The 25801-nt window shown below is 29.7% G+C and overlaps 1 protein-coding gene and 1 long non-coding RNA gene across 4 annotated transcripts; both read right to left on the bottom strand.

Annotated features, from left to right (window-relative positions):
• Positions 1 to 785: 785 nt before the first annotated feature.
• LOC143256875 (uncharacterized) lies at positions 786 to 19001 on the bottom strand. 3 transcript variants are annotated; one of them, XR_013031589.1, is made up of 5 exons: positions 18576 to 19001; positions 14161 to 14301; positions 13522 to 13623; positions 8136 to 8255; positions 786 to 1353 (listed from the first exon to the last, which is right to left on the bottom strand). It is a non-coding gene; the product is annotated as an uncharacterized LOC143256875 (long non-coding RNA). The 3 variants fall into 3 exon arrangements; XR_013031588.1 differs by having other exon boundaries at positions 788 to 1290; positions 18576 to 18998; XR_013031587.1 differs by having other exon boundaries at positions 789 to 1293; positions 18576 to 18998.
• Positions 19002 to 20507: 1506 nt separating this feature from the next.
• LOC143256873 (uncharacterized) lies at positions 20508 to 24924 on the bottom strand. The gene is made up of 5 exons (XM_076514666.1): positions 24766 to 24924; positions 24247 to 24326; positions 23436 to 23540; positions 22323 to 22416; positions 20508 to 20657 (listed from the first exon to the last, which is right to left on the bottom strand). The coding sequence occupies exons 1-4, from the start codon at positions 24854 to 24856 to the stop codon at positions 22327 to 22329; spliced, it is 366 nt and encodes a 121-aa protein (XP_076370781.1). The 5' UTR covers positions 24857 to 24924; the 3' UTR covers positions 20508 to 20657; positions 22323 to 22326.
• Positions 24925 to 25801: the final 877 nt, after the last annotated feature.

Here is a 25801-nt window from a genome sequence, read left to right as displayed (position 1 = left end):
GTTCGATTTCACGCAGTGGATACAGCAAAAAGCCCACTATGGCTTTGTTCTAAGATGAATAAAACATAATTTAAGGATACAAATGAAAAACAGTTTAATTATATTTGTAAACGTTGCAAAGGGATAACTTAAATATTAAATTTTGTTTTCAATTCATTGTCTCTGTGACTTATTGTTAACGCTCTGCATAAAATAATTAGGTTCGAAAATATTGATGAAAACGTTTAGCGTTAAAAGCCCTCGGATTTACCTCTGAGACACAGGAAGATATTGAAGAACGTTCTCGAGGCATTACTTCAATGTGACAATAAAGTCGGTTATTATAGGTTTGAATCTGGTATTTATGTATAAGCATTTGTTATTTTAACTATCGTATTGACAACAGAGAATAAATAACTGCTAATTTGACGTGTTTCATAACAATACTATCCATAATACTTTACATTTACTGCAAAGTTTTAATTTTTCTGATACAATACGTTATTAACAACTTGGAAAATTACAAAGAACAAAGGTAAATTGAAAAAAAAAATGTTATGGAATGGCTTTCTGCCCATTTTCAGTATAAATTACATAAAAATAAACCTATAGTATATTCCTGTACCATATACAAAGGTAAGACATGTGGACTTTCCCGGTCAAATTTCATCAGTATGAATCCTAGAGACGTAATTTCTATGGAAATGTTTGAATTAGTTCCTTGCAGTTGTTTGTCATCAAAATCTTTTTTTTTTATTTCTTTGTTACTTTTGCAGATTTTGTATTTAAAACACTGAGCTACATTGATTGCTGGACAGCAAGAACTGAGAACACTACATAAACTTTAACCTTGACAGAACAATTGTTAAAAAAAGTTAAGTTTACATATAATAAAGGGCTTGAGGCAGATTTAGAAACCAAGGTTTTATTTTGAGCTATCATTTCATTCCAAGTACAAAATTTAAATTATTTTTACAATCATTTGATAATGTCACAGTAATAGAACTATGACTAAACACTTTAATTTTACATACAGTTAACCTAACATGAAGACTAGTAATCTCTTAGACCTGCACGCTTTTCCCAGTATTTAAGATTTTTTGATGCATTACTTCTTCACACAACAATAGCACCATCTGTTTATTATTATGACAATAAAATTACAAACTTTTACTGAAACTAATTTGTTTAAATAGAATCTATCCAATCCTACAAATCTTCTAGTCTACTTAAGTTCAAAGTTGAATATCAGGAGTCCTTAATCCATACCACTTAACACAAGGCAAGTGCTTCTGATGATTAAAAAGTGAACTGCTGAAAAGAGGAGTGGTTTATAATATTACAAAGTGACAATTGATTGTAGTAAATGAGAACCTAAGAAATAGGACGAGAAAAAAATTATAAAATTTATAAATAAGTGTTGTTTACTGGGAGGATTCTTTGGAGATACACAAAGATAAAACATGGAATATCTGTTTTTCATTTCTAGTTGTAAAATACTCAAAACAAATGCAATTTAGAACTAAATCATCAATATAAAATATACTTACTTAAACAAAACATTCTACTAGAATTGTAATTATTATTTGTCTTCAGGTTTGAAAATCTGTATGCAGGTGCATAATGGACATATGAAATGTCCTTATCAGATATAACAGGATTAAGATTAGTTAACTTACACAGTACATATAAAACAATATATTAATTAAATTTAATGTATGATAAGTGCTGGTGCATGCCATTCCCTTTGATTATATAAGAAAAGTATACTGAAAAGTACATATATACAAAGTAGACAATATATGTAGAGAGTTTCAAATTCGAACACATAAATCTTTACTTGTAAGAAGATTCGTTGTTACTTGGAATCAACTATAAGTTATAACCAATTTTTATGTTTCACAAACTGGAACTGGGCAAGATCTTGGCTTCAACACGGTAACATAAGAAAGTTAATCTTTTGTTTTTTTTCAAGATTTCAAAGAGATGTTTCACTACATTTAACCATGGCCTAACAGAGTAAACATAAAAAAGGCTAGTAATATACTTATCTAAATACAAGGAAACATCATAAAACAGTATATAATATTAATATGCACAGAACCACACATACTTATTAGTTATTTTGTGACTACGTTTTACCATTAAGGTCATTTATATCTCTGAAGGTCTTTTATACTAGAAAAATTATATTGAGAATGTATGTATACAGTTTTTTTTTAATATTTATAACCTCATATATATATACATATCATCAATGATGATATCTTCCTTGATGATATTAATTCCATGCCTGCAGAACTTGGTTCAAATAATACATATATAATTAGTTTCTAACTGGAGACTATCAAGTTAGTATGATAAACAAAATCAAAATATAATTGACCACAATGTTGGTAACAGACTAACCAAGTAACATTAGGTGAAAGCATTAAACTTGTGAAACATTTCACCTAGAAATGTTGATGTATGTATTATATATATAACTGTAAGTTATTAAAATTTTCTATCTTGTACCTTTTATGTGAGTAGGAATAAGCAAAATAATAATTTAAAAATATCTATAACAGGTGAAACCTGCTCCCTGGGGATATTACAAGTTGAAATGATTGAGCATCTTTTATTTCCTAATTTATGAATATTAGGAGGCAAGTAAAAGTCTGGAATTTTGAGATTGATAACAATTACCTGTATGGATACAAGAAGGTAGAAGTTTACATGTCATAATCTTTTTCAAAAAGTTATACTTAAACCTTAATTAAATTATTTTATTATTAGTGTATGTTAAATTGAAATGAAAGTGTAACGAGAAAAAATCAGACATTAATATCATACAAGTTTTAATTTTAAATGAAATCATAAATAAATTCAAAAATTTTACTTTTATATGTGGCATGATTCTTGTCTGCTTTGAGTTGCACAACGAAGATAATCATTTCACTCATATTTCAGTTCTGAGTTTTAATGTGATTTATGAACTTACATTATAGATATTGCTATATATAATCCAACTTTATAGCTTCCAGTGATTTTGTTTTTACTCTGACATAAATATGTGTAACTCATCAAGTACTTTCAGAGTGTCTATAATTATATCTGATGTTTGGTATTACGTTATTTATAACCAACAAAAAGGAAATATCATAATTTACAGATTTATGTATAATGTTAGCTTGTTTTCATAATAGGTTTTGAATTATTTCTTGTTCAGATTCACAGTAACTATTGCTCAGTTCATCTCAGCCAGCCAAGTTAGTTATTTCAACACACTTTTAGCTTAGTTAGAAAGCCAGTTAAATTACAATAGGTACAAGACATTGTTTGATTTGTGAATGTTATTGTTTTTTTAAATTGAATATTTGAAAGTAATTTGGTTCATTAAAGTTCTAATAACAAATTTTGTTCTTCTTTAAGTTGTAAAAGTATCTACTGTGTAAATACTAGAAACTTATTATGTTAGGTAAGAATTCATAAATGTAAAAAAAAAAGTTCCCATAATGTATGCTTGTGAGAAGCTCATGCATTGATTTTGAAATTGAGTTATGCAATGTGGACAGTACATATGGTGTGATGTAGTTAGTATCATTGAGTTATTTATTTTTCAGTTTTTTATTAATACAAGTCTGAAACAATTACATATATAAAGAAAAGAAAGTTAATGCTTATAGTTTATATTATGAATGTATAGAACAGAATATTATAGCAGTTCACTAAAATTGTTTAATAAGGATGTTCTAGTATAGGTTTCTTCCAATAATCATATTAAAGATACTTGGAATTAGGAAGCAGCAGGTATAAAATTACAAGGTTATAATATCTATAAAATAATTTTGAAGATATATATGTAGTTAAGGCAGCTAATAAACACCACCAGCTTGAAACTATTTTTATTAAAATACACAGTGTGATTTGAACTTGCCTTACAGCTTACCCACAGCCCTAGTGTGGAAACAATTTTGAGGTGTACCACAGATTTGAAACTAGCTCAAAAGATGCAAAATCCAGAGTTCTATCACATGGTCAACTCATGCTTCACTGTCAGCAAAGAGAAAACAAGTCATTGAAAATATGACCTTTATAAATTTTGTGCAAATGATGCCTTTCAAATGATGAATATTCTTGTTCGGAATAAATATCACTTTTTATCACAAATTTAGGTATAGTGACACGTAACTTAAGTTGAAATGAAAGAAAATTCATATTTTTGCACAAATATTTTTGATTAAAATGTGAAAGTGCAATATTTGTAGTGTTAAAAATATTATTTTCATCTCAACTGAAATTCCTTATGATAAATGTAATATAAAAACAAATGGGAAGACTTACACCAGTTAAATTAATGACATTAGGGCCATTTATATAAACCTATAAAAGATTTTCATGCAAGAAAATTATCATAAGAACTTAGGTAAGATAGTTTTTTGTTATTGTTTTATAATCTATCATCCATGCATGTCTTCAGTGTTGAGGGTTTGATGATATTAATCTCATGTTTAAAGAACATGGTTTTAAAACAAAAACAATAGGTTTGACAAAAGATTCTGCTCAATTGGAAATTATAGTAATTGCATTTTTTAAAGTTGTTTTAGGAGATGTGAAAATAATTTTTCTTTTTGTGAAAATCTGGTTTTTACAATCTTATGTAAAATTAACCGAATTTTTACAACTAATTCATTTAATAAATATAAAACAATTGGTGACCAGATATTTTCAAAAATAATAATTGCTTCAAAACTCGGAACCATAGAATTGAATAGAGAGATAATGGCAAATTGGTATACCTAGATGTACTGAATTAATTTCAGAGGTTAACCAGGTAAATCTGATAAACAGGAGGCTTGATAGAGACATGAAATTATGGAGTAATATTAAAAATATTTAGTGACTATGCTAAATGAAAGAGGCACTGGACAATGAAGTTGTAAATGAAATGAAGACTCATTAACAAAACACTCAACTCACAGAACCAGTTTACTAAACTAAGGACTTATTCAGAGTGCTTTATACAAGGTTTTACAAATTTATCTAATATTACTTAGGCTAATATGATTTTTTACAGTTCACTATGATTTGTTCTCTTCCAGTAGGTTTGAAGAAACTTTATTTATGGAGTTCAACTAATGCTACAATGTGACAAGTCATTCTCAGAATACATACCTCAGACCTTAACATCTAGGTATTAAATAAACAACCAGTGAAGAACATTACACACTAAATCTTAGCTTACACAAGACCACATTAAGAAATGTTGTACTTGCAGTAAAAGAATATAAATGATTTTCAGAATAAAAAAATAAAATAAAGGAAACTGGAAACAAAATTAAATTAACAACTTTCTCAACCACATTTTATATGAAACCTGCACATATTCTGAAGAAAATATTAATTAAAAATAAATATTACAATACTATGAGAACCTAGAAACCCTTAGTATATTTGTATACTATAAGAAGCATAGCAGTTTAATTATGTTGTAGTAAAAAAATTCCTACCAATTTAGAGTTGTCCATTCTGAAAGAAGCTTCTTTAAAGTTAAATCCAAGTATAAACCAGAAAAAGGGTGTTTTGTTTTATTTTCGTGCATCAAACCTTGACACCAATATTGAACATTCTACTCTGTTTAAAATGAAGATCAAATTACAAACTTTCAATATGACAGTATATTTTAACATAGTTTCTGCACAAGTTAATATAATTCTTCATATTAAAGATCAGTTGCTGATTTCTTTAACTGTTACTTGTAGAATTATAAAATATTTGCTTCTTGTCTATTAAACTCACTGGTAAATGCTTTTGTTTGTAAATTTTACTTTTCTTTATAAAACGTTTACTGAATAAAGTACTTTCTATATTATTCCACAAGAAAGACTTTAATATTAAACGTATTTCCTTTTTTTATATTGTGTTTATTGTGAAGTTCTTCAGATATTATTTATAGCATTATAACAGTTTAAACTTTATAAGAGTTGATTTGGGTTTAATACATGCGTGCCATTTTTCCGCTGAAACGCGGATTTCCGCGGTTTTCAAACGGCCAACGATCACCCACGAGATTTGTGTAAATTCGAGGAGAAAATATGCGCGATTTGGGGGCCGGGTAGGTGGTTTTTGGAGGAGAAATCGTATTTTTTCAATGTTTATTGCAGAAAAAAAAAATCTGACCGCCATCTTGTAGGCAGTCTCGTGTGCATACCAGACGATAAAATATTCTTTACGCTCCAAAGAAACAAGAGCGATTGAAATGTTTAAAAGGAAAGATGTTCATTTTGCTCCTGTAGACAAAAGAATGTGTAAGGACATTAGATCAGCAGCTTCAAAGTATACCTCAAAGCTGAGGGAGAATCAGAAGAAAAGGGCAGAAAGGCTTGAGGCCTATGGTTCTGTGAAATCTGGCCCAGCCACCTTGGCTAAAGAAAAAGTCCAGAAAGCCCCAGAGAGCTGCCCATTCAGAGAAGGAGAGAAAAAGAGCTCGGAAGAGAGCACTGGAAACTCTTGTCTCGAAAAAGAGGAAAGTAGCCAAGATTGATTAAAGGAAATTAAGTGATTTGAAATTTGACTGTAATTTATGCAGCAGAGCAGAAGTTGATGTCAGTGACTGAAAAACATTTTATTATTATCTGCAGCATACATTGCCAGTGGTTTATTTTAAAGCATATCATTAATTTTATTTTGAAGCAATGTCAAAGCTTTCCTTGATTTGCTGTTTCAGTTAGTATTGTGAAAGAATGAAAAATATACTGATATTGAGGTACCAGTAATTTCTGACAAGATTGTATAGATGAACAAGTTTTACTGTAGGTAGTCATGTAGAGTAATTTTAAGTAATTTGAAATTTTAATGGAATACATGCAGCAGAGCAGTAGTTGATGTCAGTGACTGTACAAAATTTAATTTCTGAGGCATATCACTGATATGAGTAGTTTAATATTGAACCATATCAGTAGTTGAATTTTTAAGCAATGTCATAGCTTTCCTTCATATGCTGTTTTAGTTTGTATTGTCAATTTGTGAAAGAATGGAAAATTCACTGACATTAAGGTACCAGTAGTATAATGACAAGATTGCATAGATGAACAATTGAACTGTAGGTAGTCATGATTAGTCAAAAGAGTAATTTTATGTGATTTGAAAATTGTATGGAATATATGCAGCAGAGAAGTAGTTATTGGCAATGACTGTAAAACATTTAATTGGCAGCATACCAGTAGTTGATGATGTTATTGATGACAAAAAGGATAATAATGAAATGATTTGTATTTGAAATATTTACTGAGTTATTTTGGCTTTATTAACTCATATTACTAATATATTTTGATTTAGAAAAAAATTAAACTGAATAAATAGCAAATAAACAATCTTAAATTTCATTTATTTACTTTTTATTTTATTTGTTAATTTTAGATATTTTGATATATCTTCTAAAAAATGAATGCAAATTAAAAGAATAAATCAATCTGCTAAAAACTGTAAATGAAAGTTATAGTTTTTATTAGTTTGATTTAGTCTTTTAATTTCCTTTTGTTATTTTATATGATATATATTGTGTAATTTTTCAATATTGCAATGTCAAAAAACATAAAGAAATTATGTCCCAGATTGCACCAAATAGCATCCATTTTTTAAAAATTTCCCAGTGGGGCATGCCCCCAGACCCCCCTAGTCAGACGCGGCTGAATGAATATTTCATTCATAAGTAAAAAAATCACTGAAATTTTCTAAGCAGTCAAGTTCTTCTATAAATATACATTCACCCCAAAGATTAGGCTTACATTGAAGTGCTTCCATTTTACTTTGAGCTGGTACCCTGTATTCTATCTAACATTTACTTCATTTAGATAGGCAAATATGCTCAAAAGATAAGCCACTTTCTGTATACAGCATTTCTCCCATAATTTGTATGCAAGTTCAAAATGGCATTCAGATAAAAAGAAGCCTATCTCTTTGTGCAGTTTGTAACACCGAGATAGCCGTTGGACTTCAGTATAAAGCAGCAAATGTTTATGCAAACTTTCCATATCCTCACAGAGTAAACTGAAGATCCTCACATTGAGTGGTCTTGATTTTATAGAATTAACTATTTTTACAACATCACCCAGTACCTCATTGGATCTCATGTTCTTCCATAAATAAATTGATCACTTTAAATATTTCTTCACCTGTTGTTTGAGTAGGCAAAGGTTTGCAAGTCAGCATGTCTTCTTCAAACTAGCTTCATGAATATAGTGAACAAACACAAGCAACATCGCATAACCTGTGACATCTGTTGATTCATCCATCTGAAGCAAAAAAGATAATGGAGATTGTAATAACACTTTCTCGATAAGAGCTTTCCCTAAGCTAAATAAAAGCATCTGGCGTTAGGCAGAATAAAATACTAAAAGGCTCAATACACGATAAACATGTTATATTAAAGATATATTTTACTTTTTTGTACATTGTATTCTGATTCAGTCTTATAGTTTTAGGAAAAATATTAACATACTAAAATTTCCTCATGGGGTCCTAGATAATGATGGTGGAGCCCAAGGGCTCCACAGAGCACAGTTTAAAAACCAGAGAAGTATATATCCAGTGGTTGTCAACATGTACAGCATAAAATGTTATCCAGTATCATTGAAAATGATTCACTTATGTAAAGGTACATATGATGTTTTATGAACAATTTGTTGGTAATGCAGAAAAATGAATATCATTCTTGGATTCAGCATACAGAAATTTAAAACAATAAAATAACATAAGCCTGTGTAATTAAATTAATAAACCAAAGCCAAAATGTTCACAGTGAGAGTTAAAATATAAATAAAAAATATGTCCCTTATCAATTGGTGCCATAAAAATACCGTATCATCATAATGGAAAAGGCCTCTGGTCGTTGCCTCATAAAGTGTTAAAAGTATTCTATCTATCGCTATCAGGCATGATACAAACACAGATGTTAGCATCTACAGATATTCAGTTATAGGCTGTCTGCAGCCAATTTTGCAATGGCATTCACCCAGAATATGTAAACATAAAAAGAGCCTTGTAGTAGAAATAAACCACCCTATATAAATAGGATTTTAAGACTCCCAGCCGCCACCCTTTTCAATGTGTATTAAATTTTACAAAATGTTTTTAAAGTAGACAACCATTTTAATACTTAAATAACCTTATAACAGAAATAAATTATACTTTTCTAAGACTCACAACATCGATATTTTTAATAATTATTACAAGATAATGTTTAATAGTGATCTCTGTATGAATTCTAGAAAGTAATGTTAGGTCATCAAAAATTTTATTTTAAATATATTATTATTGTTTTTTATAAAAGAGTGTAAAAAATGTCATTATTGTTAGTCTTTGTAATAATTAGTTCTTAGGTTATTTGTTAATATTTGAATGTTATTGATAAAGAAATGAATATTCTTAAACACTGTCAAATATATTATTCTTTGAGAAATAAAAATTCTTTTTAATTAACAATGTAAACAGAACTACATTGTTTGGGGTGGGTAAATGAAGGTTGGTAAAACTAAAAACCAGTTCTTTTGTCTGAAATAGTTAACTGTACTTGACCTCCACAGAAACAATGTCAAAATCTAGGTAGTGTGCATGATTACAATTAATTTTACTTCTATCTATTGTAAATAATTTTGGATATATTTGATTTGGATTAAAATTTAGATTATCAATAGATATTAGATCATCAATTGTGTAAAGTGATGCATGTATATTTCCACAATTCAAATTATTATTACAATTTAAAGAGGAATGCATTCATTGAAGAAAAATATAGAGCTGTCATAAAAAAAAAACAAATTTAAGTCACCTAATTAGCGTATTGTAGCTAGCAATATGGCCAATTGGAATTTGGGTAGCATCTCTAAAAATATTGAACACAAGACAAGGGATACTATTGTTTCTCTGAATAGATCACTTTTTAGGCTTCATTTAGATTACTGTATACAGTTTTGGGTTCCCTTCCTCAAGAAGGACATTCAATTGTTGGAGAAGGTTCAGATAACAGCCACTAGGATGATACCTAGGATGGTGGAATTGTTATGTGAGGAGAGACTAAAATCTCTAAACTTGTTTTCTCTGGATAGAATAAGGGTTGGAGGAGATTTGATTGAGGGTGTTTAAGATTATTAGGGGTACTGATAATATAGATCCAACATACTTTTTATGTGTTTAGCAGTGAATACAATAGGAAAAGGAATCATACATTCAATTTTTTTCCAACCTAAGAGTCATCTACAGTTTAGACAGTATTACTTTTCAAACAGGATGGTTGGTTTTCAGAATGAGCTGCCTTCAAGGGTGGTGGAGGCAAAACATTTAACTGAGTTCAAGGTAAAATTGGATGAACATATTAGTAAAAACAGGTTATAGTTGAAAGCTGGAAGGGAAACTCTTGATGAGCTAAAAGTTTCTCTTTTGCCCCTTTAAAATTTTATGAATTTTACCTCATAATAACCCATCATTTTATATACTATCATGGGACCAGTTGTTCTTGTTATAGATGGATGGTGCTGTAATTTTTAGATATTACTTGTACAATCACTGAAGAACATTGCTTTCAACTTCTTGATATAAGGTCATTTTAAGCAATGTTCTTCAGAGGAGATAACAGGTATTAACAACTTTGAAAATGATATAGAATGAAGGTAACCTAAAACAATGTGATACAATAACTTTCCTGAACATATATTTTTTAGAATAAATAATAACACGAAAGAAAGAAAGAAATTATAGTATATATCTACCCTATAAACATAAAAAAGCACATAGAATTTTCAGGTAGATGTTCATCAATATCAACCATAGAAACTTAATTCATTAGAAATGTTTAAATTAGTTCCTTGTACTTGTTTGTAATCAAAATCTTTTTTCATTTCATTGTTAGTTTTGGAGATTTTTGTATTTAAAACACTGAGTTACATTGGTTGCTGGTAGGAAGAACTGAAAACACTACATGTACTTTAACCTTAATAGAGCAATTGTTAAGAAAGTTAATTAGCCGTATTATAAAAGGTATTAGGTGGATTTGGAGAACAAGATTGTACTGTAACTCATCATTTCATCCAAATACAAGTGAATTCTTTTTTTAATCATTTATTAATGTCACCACAGTAACAGAACTGTGACTAAATCCTTTAATTATACATACAGTTAACCTGATATGACGACTACCAATTTCTATATCTTTATGTAGCAGTTTTGAAAATTTGATTTATGTTCAATGATTAGTAGTTATTATTTCAATAAATCCAGTTCAAACTGGTAGAATAAATTAAGAATCAAATAGTATAAGAAAACCTCTAATGTTACTCACTTTAATCGAACTCCAGTTTAGTTTCAACTGATGTTACAAATTCTTTAAAAATCCAGTATAAGATTTTAAAATAGCCACTACATTATTTGCCTCATGCCTTTTTTTTTCAGAGAATACTACAGTGAAACTCCGATCTTTTCTTGTAGTCATGTTGTCTTATCAAGAAATAGTTTTGTTGTAACTTGCATTAAAATTAATAAACAGATAGTTTGTACTATTATTGCTTTCATAATGAAACCTGGAACAAATATATCTGTAATTATTACTTAACACATCCACTACACCTGGAACGTATACCTCCCAGTACCATGAGAAATATATGTCCCAGTCACAGTGAAAGAGTTAACAATACTGTAGGCAAAGACTATACAGTACAGAAAATTGAATATTAGTTGTGTTACATACATTTTCATCTATGATTTAATTTTTTATGAATTTGTGTAATTTCTTGGCATAATTAAATTCCACAGATGTCAATTAGCAACAAAAACTTCTCTCATCAATATATTCTCTTTAATTGTGATACACAAGGAAAGGTAATATTGAAGTATCCTGTATAACAATTAAAAAATTGCTAAAAATAAATTATAATAATTAATAAAAACAAAATAATACTTTCAGAGAAGACAGGGCATTATATTGTGTCAAATACAGCAGGTATGGTCCTTATTTTATTTTAAGTGTAAAAGCAAAACTATCCTGGAAGTAAATATAAAAAAGTAAATATATTCCAGTCAGATAGTGTTGTACATGTTAACTTAGAAAATATATGAAGAAACAAAGCCCTCTAACAGTAAATGTTACATGAACTTTTGACAGAAAAAACAAAGATATATCAGCAACTAAAAATTCATTCAAATGTGTCAAAGGAACCACAGTTTTGATGATATAGTTTTTAAAAGTTAACTTACTATTATAACTTTTCTTCTCCTACTTAAATTACCCAATGAAACTACATAAACTTTGTACACATTTTCTACATAGAATCAACTTTGTGCTAAGAGAAAATATTATAATTTGAAGATGTTTTTAGGTTGCAAAACACTGTTTACAACTATATTTAAAATACTTTGTTTGGTATTGACTTTTCTCTACATTTTACTTTGATTAGAAAATTCTACTTCATGTATTTAGTTACTTTTGAATTGATATTCGTTTACAATTTTTTATTTTTCTGAATGAAATAGTTTATTTCTTGTTAGTAAATCATATAAACACTCTATGGCTGACAATTGATGAACTATGACCTCAACCTCAAAAAATGTTCACAATGTCAGTTGTTTGATATTTTATAAAAAAAATATTTTTGGTGAGATCAAAATGTATTTAATATTTAAAATCTATTTTTAATAGATAAAAAAATTAGTATATTTGTGTGTATTGTTTGAAAAGTAAACTTAATAAAATATTTAATGAGAAAGGATACCACTCTAGACTGGCCAGCTAAACATAAATAATGTTAAAAATTATTAAGCATACACATTTTTCTTAGCATTTAAAATTTTATCAATGGATTACTATTTCACAAAACAAAACATTACTATTTCACCAACTGGTTACTCTTATGACAACTGAATCACAAACTTGTTATAAAACTACTTTGTTTAATTACAATGTGTCCAATTCCACACATCTTCTAACCTCAATTTCAGGAGTTATTAAGCCATACCACTTAACATAAGGCAAATGCTTTTTATGATAAAAAGTGAACTGTTGGAAAGAATGTGATTTATAGTATTTTAAAGCATTATAGGTTGTAGTAAATATGAACCTAATAACTGAGATGAGAAAATAATCTAAAAATTATTAACAAGTGCTTTATTCACAGGTAAGATTATTTTTTCATTTCTATTTGCAAAATAGTCAAAATAAATGTTATTTAATACTAAATCATCAATATAGAATATTCTCAAATGAAAAAATAACCATTCCTCTACAATTATATTTATTATTTTTCCTTTGGGTTTTAAAATTTTGTGTGCAGGCATGTACTGGACACCTGAATTTTCCATATTAGATATAACAGATTTAAGGTTAGTTAATTTACATGGTGCATATAAAACAACACGTTAATTACATTTAAATTCAATATATGATTAATGATGGTGAGTGTCTTTCACCTTTGATTTTATAAGAGAAAATTACTGAACAGTTGATGTGTAACTACAAAGTACACAATGTAGAGAGTTTCAAATTTTAACCCTTGTTAGGAAATTCATTGTTACCTGTAATCAACTCAAAGTTATAACCCTTTTGTTTCACAAGTTGGAATGTACAATGTCTTGGCTTCAGCACAGTGACATCAGAATGATCATCTTTTTTTTTTTCTATGAGGTTTGAAAAAGATTATTACTACATTTAACCATGACCTATTTTTTAAAAGAGTTATATTTAAATCTTAATTAGATTACTGTGTTTTCAATGTATATTAACAAACTTAATTTAAAAAGTGTAATTAAAATTTCAGATTTTGATATCATAATTTTAATTTCAAAGTAATATATATAAATTCTAACTTTTTACTCTTCTACATCTCACGATTCTTGTCTGCTTTGAGTTGTTCAATTTAGATAGTCATTTCACTCATATTTGAGTTCTGAGTTTCATTGTGATTTATGAACTTATATTATAAATACTGCTAAGCTATCTAATTTTATAGCCTCCAATCAAAATGTCTAACTCATTGCCACACCTCTTTTCACATATTTTCAAATAATGTTAGTAATTCTGTCTGATGCTTCGTATTACATTGTTTATAACCAACAAAAAGAGAACTGAATGGTGAATAATGTATTCTAAAGACAACTTATATGGGTATTAAAGCTTTATTTATTTTAAAATAAAGTACAGAACAATGTTTTGACCTTCTTGGATCATCTTCAGATTAACGAAGATAGTTTGTTAAGAACAAGCATCACTTTTGATCACATATGTATGAAGCATAGCCTTATTCATTCAATTTTCTTTTGTTCAAGGTTATTGATGAGGCTGGAATTCCACGAAACCTGCATAAGGCGGTGAAAAGATGTAAATCATATTATATACTGAGCTTATTTTCTGATAAAATTCTAAGTTCTCTGAATACTTACTGCTGTCCATTGTTCACTTACATGTATGAATAAATCAGGTTAGTTAGGCAATTTTCTGAAAATTGATTTTTTCTTCAAATTATTCTTTCAGGCTATGTTTCACCTATGATGTAGGGTCAGAGTATACAGTTACAAAGCACTAAACTGACTGTATATAAAATGCATAGAAGATCAGGACCAAAATTTGATAACTACAATGAAAGTGGCAGCAAAATCAATGAGAGCTTCTTATATGAACAAATTTGAATAGGAATTTCAGTTTGTGAAGTTTTCTAGAAAGAAGATAACTGTGGATGCTTAAAAGCTGTCTGCATCTCTCTAGTAAAGGGCTAATTAGTGGTGCATATAGGGGTGCAAGAAAGTTTTAAGAAAAGAAATGATAAGTTGTTAGTGATCTTCTGAGTTAGAAAGCTGTGAAGGTGATGAACAGTTGAATATAGCAGGTCAGGCCAAGATAAAGGAGATGCAAACAAGTTATGAAGAGAGAGAGAGAAAAAGTGCAAATTAAAATGTTAATAATTGTAATTTTCTACTTCATTTTGACCATTTTGGTTAAAATAATATTTTGTTGAACTTCATATAAACAAACCTTGTAACATCGAAAAAATAAACGATCCATGTCATTTTACTCATAAGACTTTATTTTTCATTCATTTGGAACATTGTAGTTCCTAGACAAGGAGACTGTACAATAACTATAAATATTTCTTTAAATTTTGCTTATAATAAAATATTCTCAAAATTATCAAATAGCTGTTTCCTGTTATTCGGTCAATTGTTCTCTGTATAGTGTAATCATCGGTTCCTGTCCAGGTGCTGGTTATTTGATAACTCTTTTATTGTTTAGCCACAGAAAGCTGAGCTCTATCTTATTCTTGGTTTGTTTTGAATTTTGCACAAAGCTACACGAGGGCTATCTGCGCTAGCCGTCCCTAATTTTGCAGTGTAAGACTAGAGAAAAGGCAGCTAGTCATCATCACTCACCATCAACTCTTGGGCTACTCTTTTACCATCGAATAATGCAATTGAGAGTCACATTATAACACCCCATGGCTGAAAGAGGGAACATGTGTAGTGTAAAGGGGATTTGAGCCCACGACCCTCACATTACAAGTCTAGTGCCTTAACCACCTAACCATGCCAGGCCACTGTTTTCTTAAAACCGGTTAGTATAAAGTATTTATTTATTTATTGTTAATCATAGAACTGCCAAATGGACTACCTTTGCTATGCTAAACGAGAATATCTAAACCCAATTTGTACCGTGATAATTACTCATTTTAATTTCAAATTTCACAGATACTCATCTAATACAGTTTTAATTTTCTCCATTTTTAAATGAAGCTATTAAGAGAAGTAGTTACTATTACCAAGCTTTAATTATTCAAAAAAAAAATACAATCGTATGATTGAACGTGTATTATGTTTAGACTTACAATATACATTTTAACTTTCATATAAATATATACAAGGAAAAAAATATTTCAGAGGACAGTACAATGTATTTTAAGACACGTAAAGTTAGGAACTGAAAATAACATTTAACTTCACTTGCAAGCAGAAACCCAACACAGAAAAAAATAAATTAATTGGTTGTGACTACCACTCTCATAAACTCAACTTATGCCCTCTATCTACAAACACCAGTACCTATGAACATTATAAGTATATACTCTTTATTTTTTGGGAGAAAAAAGCAAGAGTTTTAAAACACCAAGTTAATTGTAAAAAAAAAAAGAAACACTCCAAATGGACCAAAATGATTTTAAAACATTTCTTCAATTTTTAATATGTTTACACTCAATATTCTCACATTTTTTGTCACAAGTTTTGTAGACATTGTCAATAAATATTTTACTGATTAAAATATATATATACCCAACAGAATGACTTTGCAATTATGTTTCTATAATTCATATTTAAGGACTCATTCATATAAAAAATAAATATATTAGAATAATGATTTGTTGTGTTAGTTGTACTTTGTAATTGTAACAATTACTGTTAAAATTTCATATGTCAATGCTGAATAAGTATTAAACAATGTTGAAAGTATTTCATTAAAGCAAAGGGCTGGGGTAATGTTCAGTTAAACCTTAGATGAAAAGCTGTCATTTGCTACATCTTTAAATAAGAATGAATAGTTTAAATGTAGGAAAGAATGTAAAAATCATCAAAAGTGTTTGAGGTTCCTATGACAAATCTTGCCTCATTAAACATTAAAGTTAAATAGATATAATGTAAAAGTGATTTTATCTTAGAAAGTGGACTAGATATGATTATTTTAGGAATTTCACTGTAACTACCAAGAAATAAAAAAAAATCATTTAAATCATTTCAGAGATTTTGTTTCATCATTGGTAGATCTAAGAGGTTCTCTGTACAACCTCTCTTAGGGGCAATATTGAAAACGTGTTAATTTTTTTAAATTTATAAATCTAAGTTATAAAAACCGTTGTTTGTTTCCACGTCAAATAAGACATAACTTTTAGACCCAGCATGGCCAGGTGAATAAAGCACTCGAGTCGTAATCTGAGGGTTGCTGGTTCCAATCCCCGTCACACCAAACATGCTCACCCTTTCAGCCGTTGGAGCATTATAATGTGATATTCAATACCACTATACGTTGATACAAGAGTAGCCCTAAACTTGGCAATGGGTAGTGATGACTAGCTGTCTTCCCTCCAGCCTTACACTGCTAAATTAGGGATGGCTAGTGCAGATAGCCCTCGTATAGCTTTGCATGAAATTCAAAACAAACCAAACATAATTATATTAATGTTTTGTGTCACATTAGCTGCAACAGAATAATTCAGACTACAAAGGAAAATAAATTATTTGCCCTCAAGAATGTAATTTATAAAAATGATAACATTTGACTTTGTCACAAGTTTCTTTTAATGAAGGGTCATTCATAATTAGTTTGAAGTTTATATAATCTTCCCTTTTTAACTTGCTATAAAAATAATTCATGATCACCTAAGAACATTCTAAAATATAGATGATGGCATATATTGTTGTTAGGTAAGTTTGAAATTTGAGGTGAGGCCAGAATTTGTAATTCTGAATGAAGTATGTCTTTAAGTAAAACTTGAAATCTACCCTTTATTTTTAAAGAAAATGTCTATTCCCCTTTTAAATTCTTGTAAAATGTTGCCTATCCCTGGTACTAAAGGCAACTAACTCATCGTACAGATCTTTGTTACAAAAAGTGTTTTTTAACTGGAGCCTGGCAGTATTTTCCTTATCTTAAATTTGTAACCACTCATCGTTTGGATACAACACAAATAAATAAGACTGAAAGGTTTTTTTATCCTATTGACTCCATGAATAATCTTATAAATTTCAATAAGCTAATTTCTTACCATATTTTAGGATTGTAATCTATCCCCACAACATTATCCTAATAACTGTTCTCTGAAGCCTTTCAAACACAAAGTCCAATACAGCACCCAAACCTGCATTACTATCAATAATTAGATTTGACTTAAAAGTGTCAATGTAGAAACAGTTTAAAAAATATTACATATTGTTATTATTACATTTTTTATATAGTAACACATTCATTAATGCATTAACTATACCTGAAAATAACAGCAATTGTAACTTGAATTTGTATAACTGTAGCACTAGTAACAGTCAAGGCTGAATTAAAGGTTTTATGGGCCCTAGGTCTTTCAACTTACAGAGGTCCCCTTGAGACAGAACCTCTTGTGCAAGACATTTATAATTACAGTTTGAGGACCCCTAATTACTGGGAGACCCTGGACTTCAGTCCAGTAAGCCCATGCCTTAAAACTGGGTTTGGTAACGATACTATAACTAGTAGTAGTGGTAACAAATACTTAACGTTAACTGTATGATTTAGCTTAATTGTAAGTGCTTCAGGCTAAAATGTAGTTAAAATCTAGAAATATATAATTAACTTATAAGGCTTATAACTCAAAAATTTATTACAGTCTCATTTACTGATTTATGACATTTATTACCTTAAATAATTTAAATATACAAATAAACTCCCTAAGTCATAAAATTTAATACAACCTAGTGAAGTCTATGCTGAAATGTAAGACACCTTTATGCCACAAACATCCGTGATTTGTTTCAGCATTTATTTTTAGCGTTGCTTAACTCAAACTATGCCAAAATACAATGAATCGGTCGAGCAATAAGCCTAACATTTTGCTTACTTATAGATGTCAACATTGTTACATTTTCAGTTGATCCAGTTTTTCTCAAAAGATTTTGACGGATTGACCCAGCAGTTATATTTACAATTTTCAGTAATAACTGACATCACAATACTCACAGTCATACTCCCTAACTTATTTTGTTTTTACAAAATAACTAAAAAATTCACCGTTGAAAAAATTTGTTGAAACACAAACACCAGATGATATGACAAATTACAACTACTTGATGACGACAGCCATTTCTTTGAAAAGCTGCCTTCATCAGTATTATGGAAACGGTTGAGTTATAAGAATGTGGTGTGTTTTTCCTACAGCAAATCCACATCGGGCTATCTGCTTGAGTCCACCGAGGGGAATTGAACCCCTGATTTTAGGGTTGTAAATCAGTAGACTTACCGTTGTACCAGCGGGGAACAGAAAAACTGAATAAAGCTGCAAAAGAAATGATATATTTGAATGGTACAAAGTAATAATATGTTTATTTGTTTGCAGTTGGAGGCCTAGCATGGCCTAGCGCGTTAAGGCGTGCGCTTCGTAATCTGAGGGTCGCGGGTTCGCGCCCGAGTCGCGCCAGACATGCTCGCCCGCCCAGCTGTGGGGGCGTTATATAGAGTGGTCAATCCCACTTTTCGTTGATAAAAGAGTAGCCCAAGAGTTGGCGGTGGGTGGTGATGACTAGCTGCCTTCCTTCTAGTCTTACACTGCTAAATTAGGAACGGCTAGTACAGATAGCCCTCGAGTAGCTTTGTGCGAAATTCAAAAACAAACAAACAAATTGTTCTGTCAGATGTGGCATGCAGGTAAACGTGTTCTTAATGAATAGAGACAGTATTGTTTAAATTAACTGGAATTCCAATTAGTGGATAAGGAGTCGCATAATGTATATTATAACCCTTTGCTTTACCTATATCCTGAGTCGTTTACTGTGAATTTTTCCATTACTTAATACTGATTTCATAGTATTCTCTTTGATAAATCAATATTTATTATTGGGTATGAATTACTGTCAGAAATACAATACTAAAATGTAATGCAGGGTGATTGAGAGGTCAATTGACAGGTAAATAATTCATAAATAGATAAATAGGAAAAAATGATTGTTAGTTATATGGAATGATTTTTTGCTATGTAACCTAAGGTTATGTTTCTAAGGTCATATTAATTGGAGTTCTTATTATACACTAACATTTCAAGTGCAGACGAAGTAAATGACCTAGTATATGTTGTGAAGTCCAGAATATATTGTTTAATTTTGTTTTACAATTTATTTTACTTTGGTTGCATTGAAGGCTTACACTTCATTTATTCTTTTCTTTTCCAATGTTGTTAATGTTACGAAAAAATGTCATTTATGTTAAGATTGCCACTTTACATTTCAATTTAAAAACATTATTTATAAACAAAAAAGTACAATAAGATGCTTGATATAACTGGACAATTCCTTATATGGACTGATAAAGGGTATTCTTAAAATGTTGTAGTTACAAATCAAGATTTCATTAGAACTTAATGTTCTGTGTTCGTCAAATTTCTACAGCTTAAAAATCATAACTTATAATTGTTTTTAATTATGTTGCGCTACTTACCAGAAGAAAAAACTATGAATAAGCTTTTTAAATAATTTTCACATTTCTATATTTTGTAATGAGAATAGTTTTAGATCATGTGCGAAGTAAGTTAGTTAGTTCGTGTTATTTAGAAAATTCTTTATTTTCTCTATTTTTAGCACTTCATAACGATGGCTGTTTTCTTCATTGAATTCTTTGTCAAAGAATAATTTAGGATAATTTTTTATTTTATAAAATATTATGACTATTTTTCCCTGTAAACCAGACATTAGAAAACAACATATATTTACGAAGGACAGCAATATCACATAGTACTCAACCTTGAACAAATATTTAACAAATCACCACAAACTCAACAGTGTTGATGCTTCGACAGTTTTATTTTCAAGATAAAGGTATATGAGAGTTCAACATATTCCAAAGAAAAGCTAACCACAACAGATTCAGATTATTATATCATAGGTAATATATGAATGCAGGTCCTCATCAGCTGTTAAGTGATCTGTTGAAGCTGTAATTATAAATAACATTGAAATGATTAGGTATTAATGCCAATTCACATAAAAGAAATCCAATAACATTTCGTTTAATATATTAGCCAAATTAGTTAATACCAAATGTGATAGAAAATCACAAAACACTAACCAGTGTTCTACAACAAGGACAAGACTTGGTTATTTTTGGATTGAATAAGCTCATATATCTTAGTTTCGAACTCTGAGAAATTAAAAGTTAAAAATGTTTTCTTATATAAGTTAGTTTCTCCCTTTAATTAAATGAAACTTATCTTTTTTATATATTTATGCTTCATTATTTTACTTCATGATTAAGATTCTATATACGTACCCTTTAATATTTCTTCAATGATGTCGCATTTTGTTCCGTCAACCAAAGTGTTGGAATACATACGGTATTGGCCAGGTGGTTATGGTACTCGACTCCTAATACGAGGGTCGTGGGTTCGAATCCCAGTCACACCAAATATGCCCGCTCTTTCAGCCGTGGGGGCGTTATAATGTGACCGTCAATCCCACTTTTCGTTAGTAAAAGGGTAGCCCACTAGTTGGCGGTGGGTGGTGATAACTAGCTGCCTTCCCTCTAGTCTTAAACTACTAAATTAGGATCGGCTAGCGCAGACAGCCCTGTTGTAGCTTTGTGCGAAATTCAAACCAAACCAGATATATATAGTTTCAAATGTATGTGATGTAAAGGGAATACATTTGGCTTTGGTGTCCATTAAACTTATGACGTTCATTGTCTCAGAATTATTATCATAAAGTATAGCGTATCTGAATCTTTTTAATGAGGGTTAGTAGTGTCATTCTACACAAAATTAATGTTTAATTACTATCCTCACTGAATTTTTTCTTGATGTTTAGTTTGAATTTTGCTACCGTCCCTAATTTAACAGTGAAACACTTGAGGGATGGCAGCTAGTCATCACCACCCACCACCAACCATTTTACTCACAAGTAGTGGGATTGATTGTCATATTATAGTGCCCCTTGGGACAAGAATTCAAACCCACGACCCTCAGATTGCCATTCAAGCACCTTAACCATCTGGCCATGCCACTTTGAAATATACCTATCTCTCTTTAATGTGAAATAGAGGGTGAACGGGCTATAATTGTGTTATGTTTCTCATGTGTTTTTTATTAATATTCAAAACTGTGTGAGAGATATACGACTAACTGTTTAATCATACTTCAAAGAGGGTACTTTATCAGTCTGTGTAAAGAAATGTAGGTTTTTATTAAGTACTTTTTGTTGGTTTTTTTAAATATAACTTATTAAACGTAAAATCTAAGGTGGAATTCTTAATATATAACCACGTATTTTTATAATAACAACGTATCTGTAAATAGAAGAGTAGTTAAAGTGCTAGTCTTCTGTACTGTGAAAGTAAAACTAAGCAATTAACCAGTAATAACATTTACATGATATTTTGAATTGTTGTGAAAGTTTTTCTAAAACTAAAACATGTGATAGAAGAATAGATATTTCAAGGTCTAACCGCCGAGTCACACCTTTCCTCATTTTAAACTATAAATATTTTAAATGTTCTTGTAGATAATAATGCTTATAGAATTTTCGGCACGTAAGGCGTTATTGTTCAGATATAGTTGTTTAATGTATTAAATGTGTTGAAATATTTTAACCTTATATTAACTTACCTCTTCACAAACATTTGCTAATCCATTCATTGAGTGTAGATTCTTGATCCTCATGAAGTTTTGCAACTTCTGCACTCAAACAATCTTGCATTTCCTGCACAAATATATAAACAGGATTTAACGTCATTTTAGAATTTTCAAGAGCGATACCTTGAAGAGTGTGTGTGTGTTTGTGTGTTTTTCTTATAGCAAAGCCACATCGGGCTATCTGCTGAGCCCACCGAGGGGAATCGAATCCCTGAGTTTAGCGTTCTAAATCCGGAGACTACCGCTGTACTAGCGGGGGACACCTTAAAGAGTAAAAAGATTTAACAGATATAAAATCTATTTGTATAAAGCCTTTATGTAAATTTTGTCCTACGGTAGGTATAGATCACATAACCCAATCACCTATAGTTTACTGGAACTTCAAGCATTTGGTTCGTTTCACATATACGTTGGTGGAATCACGTATAGATAAACATGGGGTCTTGCGGAACTCATTTTAAGTTTTTATTATCATAGTTCTGTACTATTATATGTAGCTTTAAACAAATTAATGGTTATATTGTAACACTATTGTTCTATACCGTCGTATCTATTCTTAATCAAAATCAAATTAATAATTAATAATAATTAGATAAATAGCTATTTTTAATTGGTAAGATGAGTGGTTGCCTTTTACACCTATGGCAGAGACGTCTTCATATAAACAAATTTTTAAAAAGGCTTTCGGATTTATAAATGAAATAATTATAACATGCAATTGTAATGCATTTTAAAATTGAAATAAATTGGACAGAGTATTCAGTTTGCTCCCTAAAACAGGGTGGTCTATAATGGAAAAGAAATGGACTCTTGTTCAGGGTTAAAGCTAAGCCTAACTGGCGTATATCCAACTTCACGAGTGGTATTAGTCTCAAATTTTATTCTTTAGACACTCTAGTTAAATCGGATAGAATGTCTGTAGAGTACTGAGAGCTATTTCTTTGTTTCTCAATTGTTCTATAATCTCGCGGTAATATATAATTACTAATTTTGTTGCTGTAGTAATTTTTCATATAACACACTAAAATAAATTTTGATTACTCAAGCAGAAATTAAATCCAAAACTTCGTTTTATTTAATTATTACCTGCATTTTCGCTTCATTTTCTTCTTTACACATTTCTTTCAATAACTCGTCCAAGTTATCTGTAGGAAGTTCTGCGTTTTCACATTTCTGCATTGCAGCTGGAAGCTTGAGATGAAAAACACTTTTCGTTACATTTTACAACTTTATTTTGTTACATTTAATCGTAAACTTAAGTTTATGTCTCAAGAACAGTATAATTGTTCTAAATTTTATTATAATTGTTTTCAAATATGCTTATCTTTTGCTTTTTTACAATCAACATGATATGTTTATGTAAACATATACAACTGATTGTAAACTGAGGGTAAATAACATTATTGAAACAAAGACAGAATGAAAAATATAACTAGAGCAAGAAAAGTAAGGTAGAAATGCTATAACATTGTTTCAGATCTGTGAATTGTGTCCAAATATTTACCTATACATGGTGAAGTTTATACAAGGAAAGATTTTCTTCACTAAACTTAATGTTTGTTAAATATTAGTTAAAACTGGGAGTTGGTTGTTACTGTTTGTAACAAATTCAAGTTTTAAACAGTTTATGAATACTTTTCATGATGTTGAAGTACGGAAATATCGTTAAGTAATTTTTTATCAAATTTGAATATTGTCGTTTTAATTCTTGATTATTGACATCTGCAATTACTGTGTTAAACTAATTCTCAATATGAATGTAATTTTATGTACAGTTTGTATACCAAGAACTATCTTTACAGAAGATCATATATGTTATTCACAGTAATAAAACGTTGTTTCCAAAATTATAATGAATTAATAAAACATGATTAATCATAATACTCCAAATACTTACCCAACTTGCCTTTTCACCAAACATTTGTATATCGCACTCTTTTATCTCGTTCACTTTTTCAGGATCATTTTTATCCAGCGCTGCATAAAAAATTATGTGTTTGATTTAACTTAGTAGAATATTCTCCTCATGTTACATACCTGCTTAAGTAAAAGTACTCTACTAAATGGAATGAAAAAGTTATACTATTTTCCCCCAAAGAAAATTTGGACCTGAATAGAAGTATACAACTTTAATGAAATTTTTCCAGATATGCAGGTATAACCCAGTTAAAATATTCTGTTGAAGTAATTTTAAACTGACCCTTTTAATCGATTTGGAAATTGTGACGTTACTAACGAGTTTCTTATGTCTGGTAATGTTTTTATGAAGCAAAAAAAGTTTGCTTTAATAATATTATTTTATTCTATTTTTATTGCTTTGTTTTTCTAATTGTAAAATACAAAAAAGAGAACACTTATTCAAGTAATAATATTAATTAATATCTCAAGTAGTAATAAAGTTTAAAAATGAACTTACTACACAGCAGTTTAAAAGCTAAATCTACAACATTGCCTTTGGCCATCGCCAGGCACACGAGCACAACAAGAGGAGCGAACAGAACTTTCATGTTGAGAATGTTGCTGTTTTCATGAAGATTTCATTTCAGAATTTTCTTTTTATATTCCATATACCTACCAATTTCGTCCAATAGGTTAAACTAATTTCAAGTTATCTTAAACTTAATAACTAGTGTTTTTACCAATCACTGCAAGACTCTTTCCGGATTGGACGAACCGTGATTGTAAGAACCAGTAATATAGTGATCATCTTAAACACAAGAGTATTTCCTTGATAAAATACGATCACGTGATTCACATGTGTTCGCTTACAGTTTCATTCTTTGTGGAAAATTCACTCTGTTACAGCATGTTATACATGTTACATCTTTAATATATTTCCGTGAAAGTACTAACATGTCTGACATAAGTTTCCATACAAAATTAATTGCACACAGTAATATTAAATGGTATAAATATAAAGATACATTTTGTTTTTCTTTTTTTTCGTTTCGAAACTTACGAATTTCCTTGTGTGTCCTGTAAACACTTTTTACGAAACATGGATATTTAATTCATCTTATCTTTTAAATAGTACAAAAACAAACAAACAAAGTCTAAGTTTCTATAATAGTAAAATAAAATTTCAATTAGCATTATTTTGCTTATAGTAAAAATAAAAGCCACACTTTCTGAGCTGAGCTACCGAATTAACATATCCATTACTTATACTATAAGTCTGAAAACGTAGCTTTCTCATCGAAGGATGAATATAAGGAGCCTGTTATGGCCTTGTGTTTTGGGAGCTTGACTTCCAATCCGAGATTAAAGATAAAGACAGACGTCGGAACTGGAAAAAAACGTTCTTTATCGATAACTAAAGTGGTGAGATTAAATATTTTCGTTCCTTTCCCATCGTCCAAAATTTTACTGGTAACAACATTTATTTAATTGTTTTTATTTGCTGTTGGTTAACTTTATCATTCGAAATAATATGAGATTAAAGTTTTTTCTTG

Source organism: Tachypleus tridentatus, chromosome 7 (genome assembly GCF_004210375.1).
Source record: "Tachypleus tridentatus isolate NWPU-2018 chromosome 7, ASM421037v1, whole genome shotgun sequence".
Classification (NCBI taxonomy): Eukaryota; Metazoa; Arthropoda; class Merostomata; order Xiphosura; family Limulidae; genus Tachypleus; species Tachypleus tridentatus.
The sequence above is the reverse complement of the archived record's forward strand: the minus strand, read 5'-3'. Positions and strand labels throughout refer to the sequence as shown.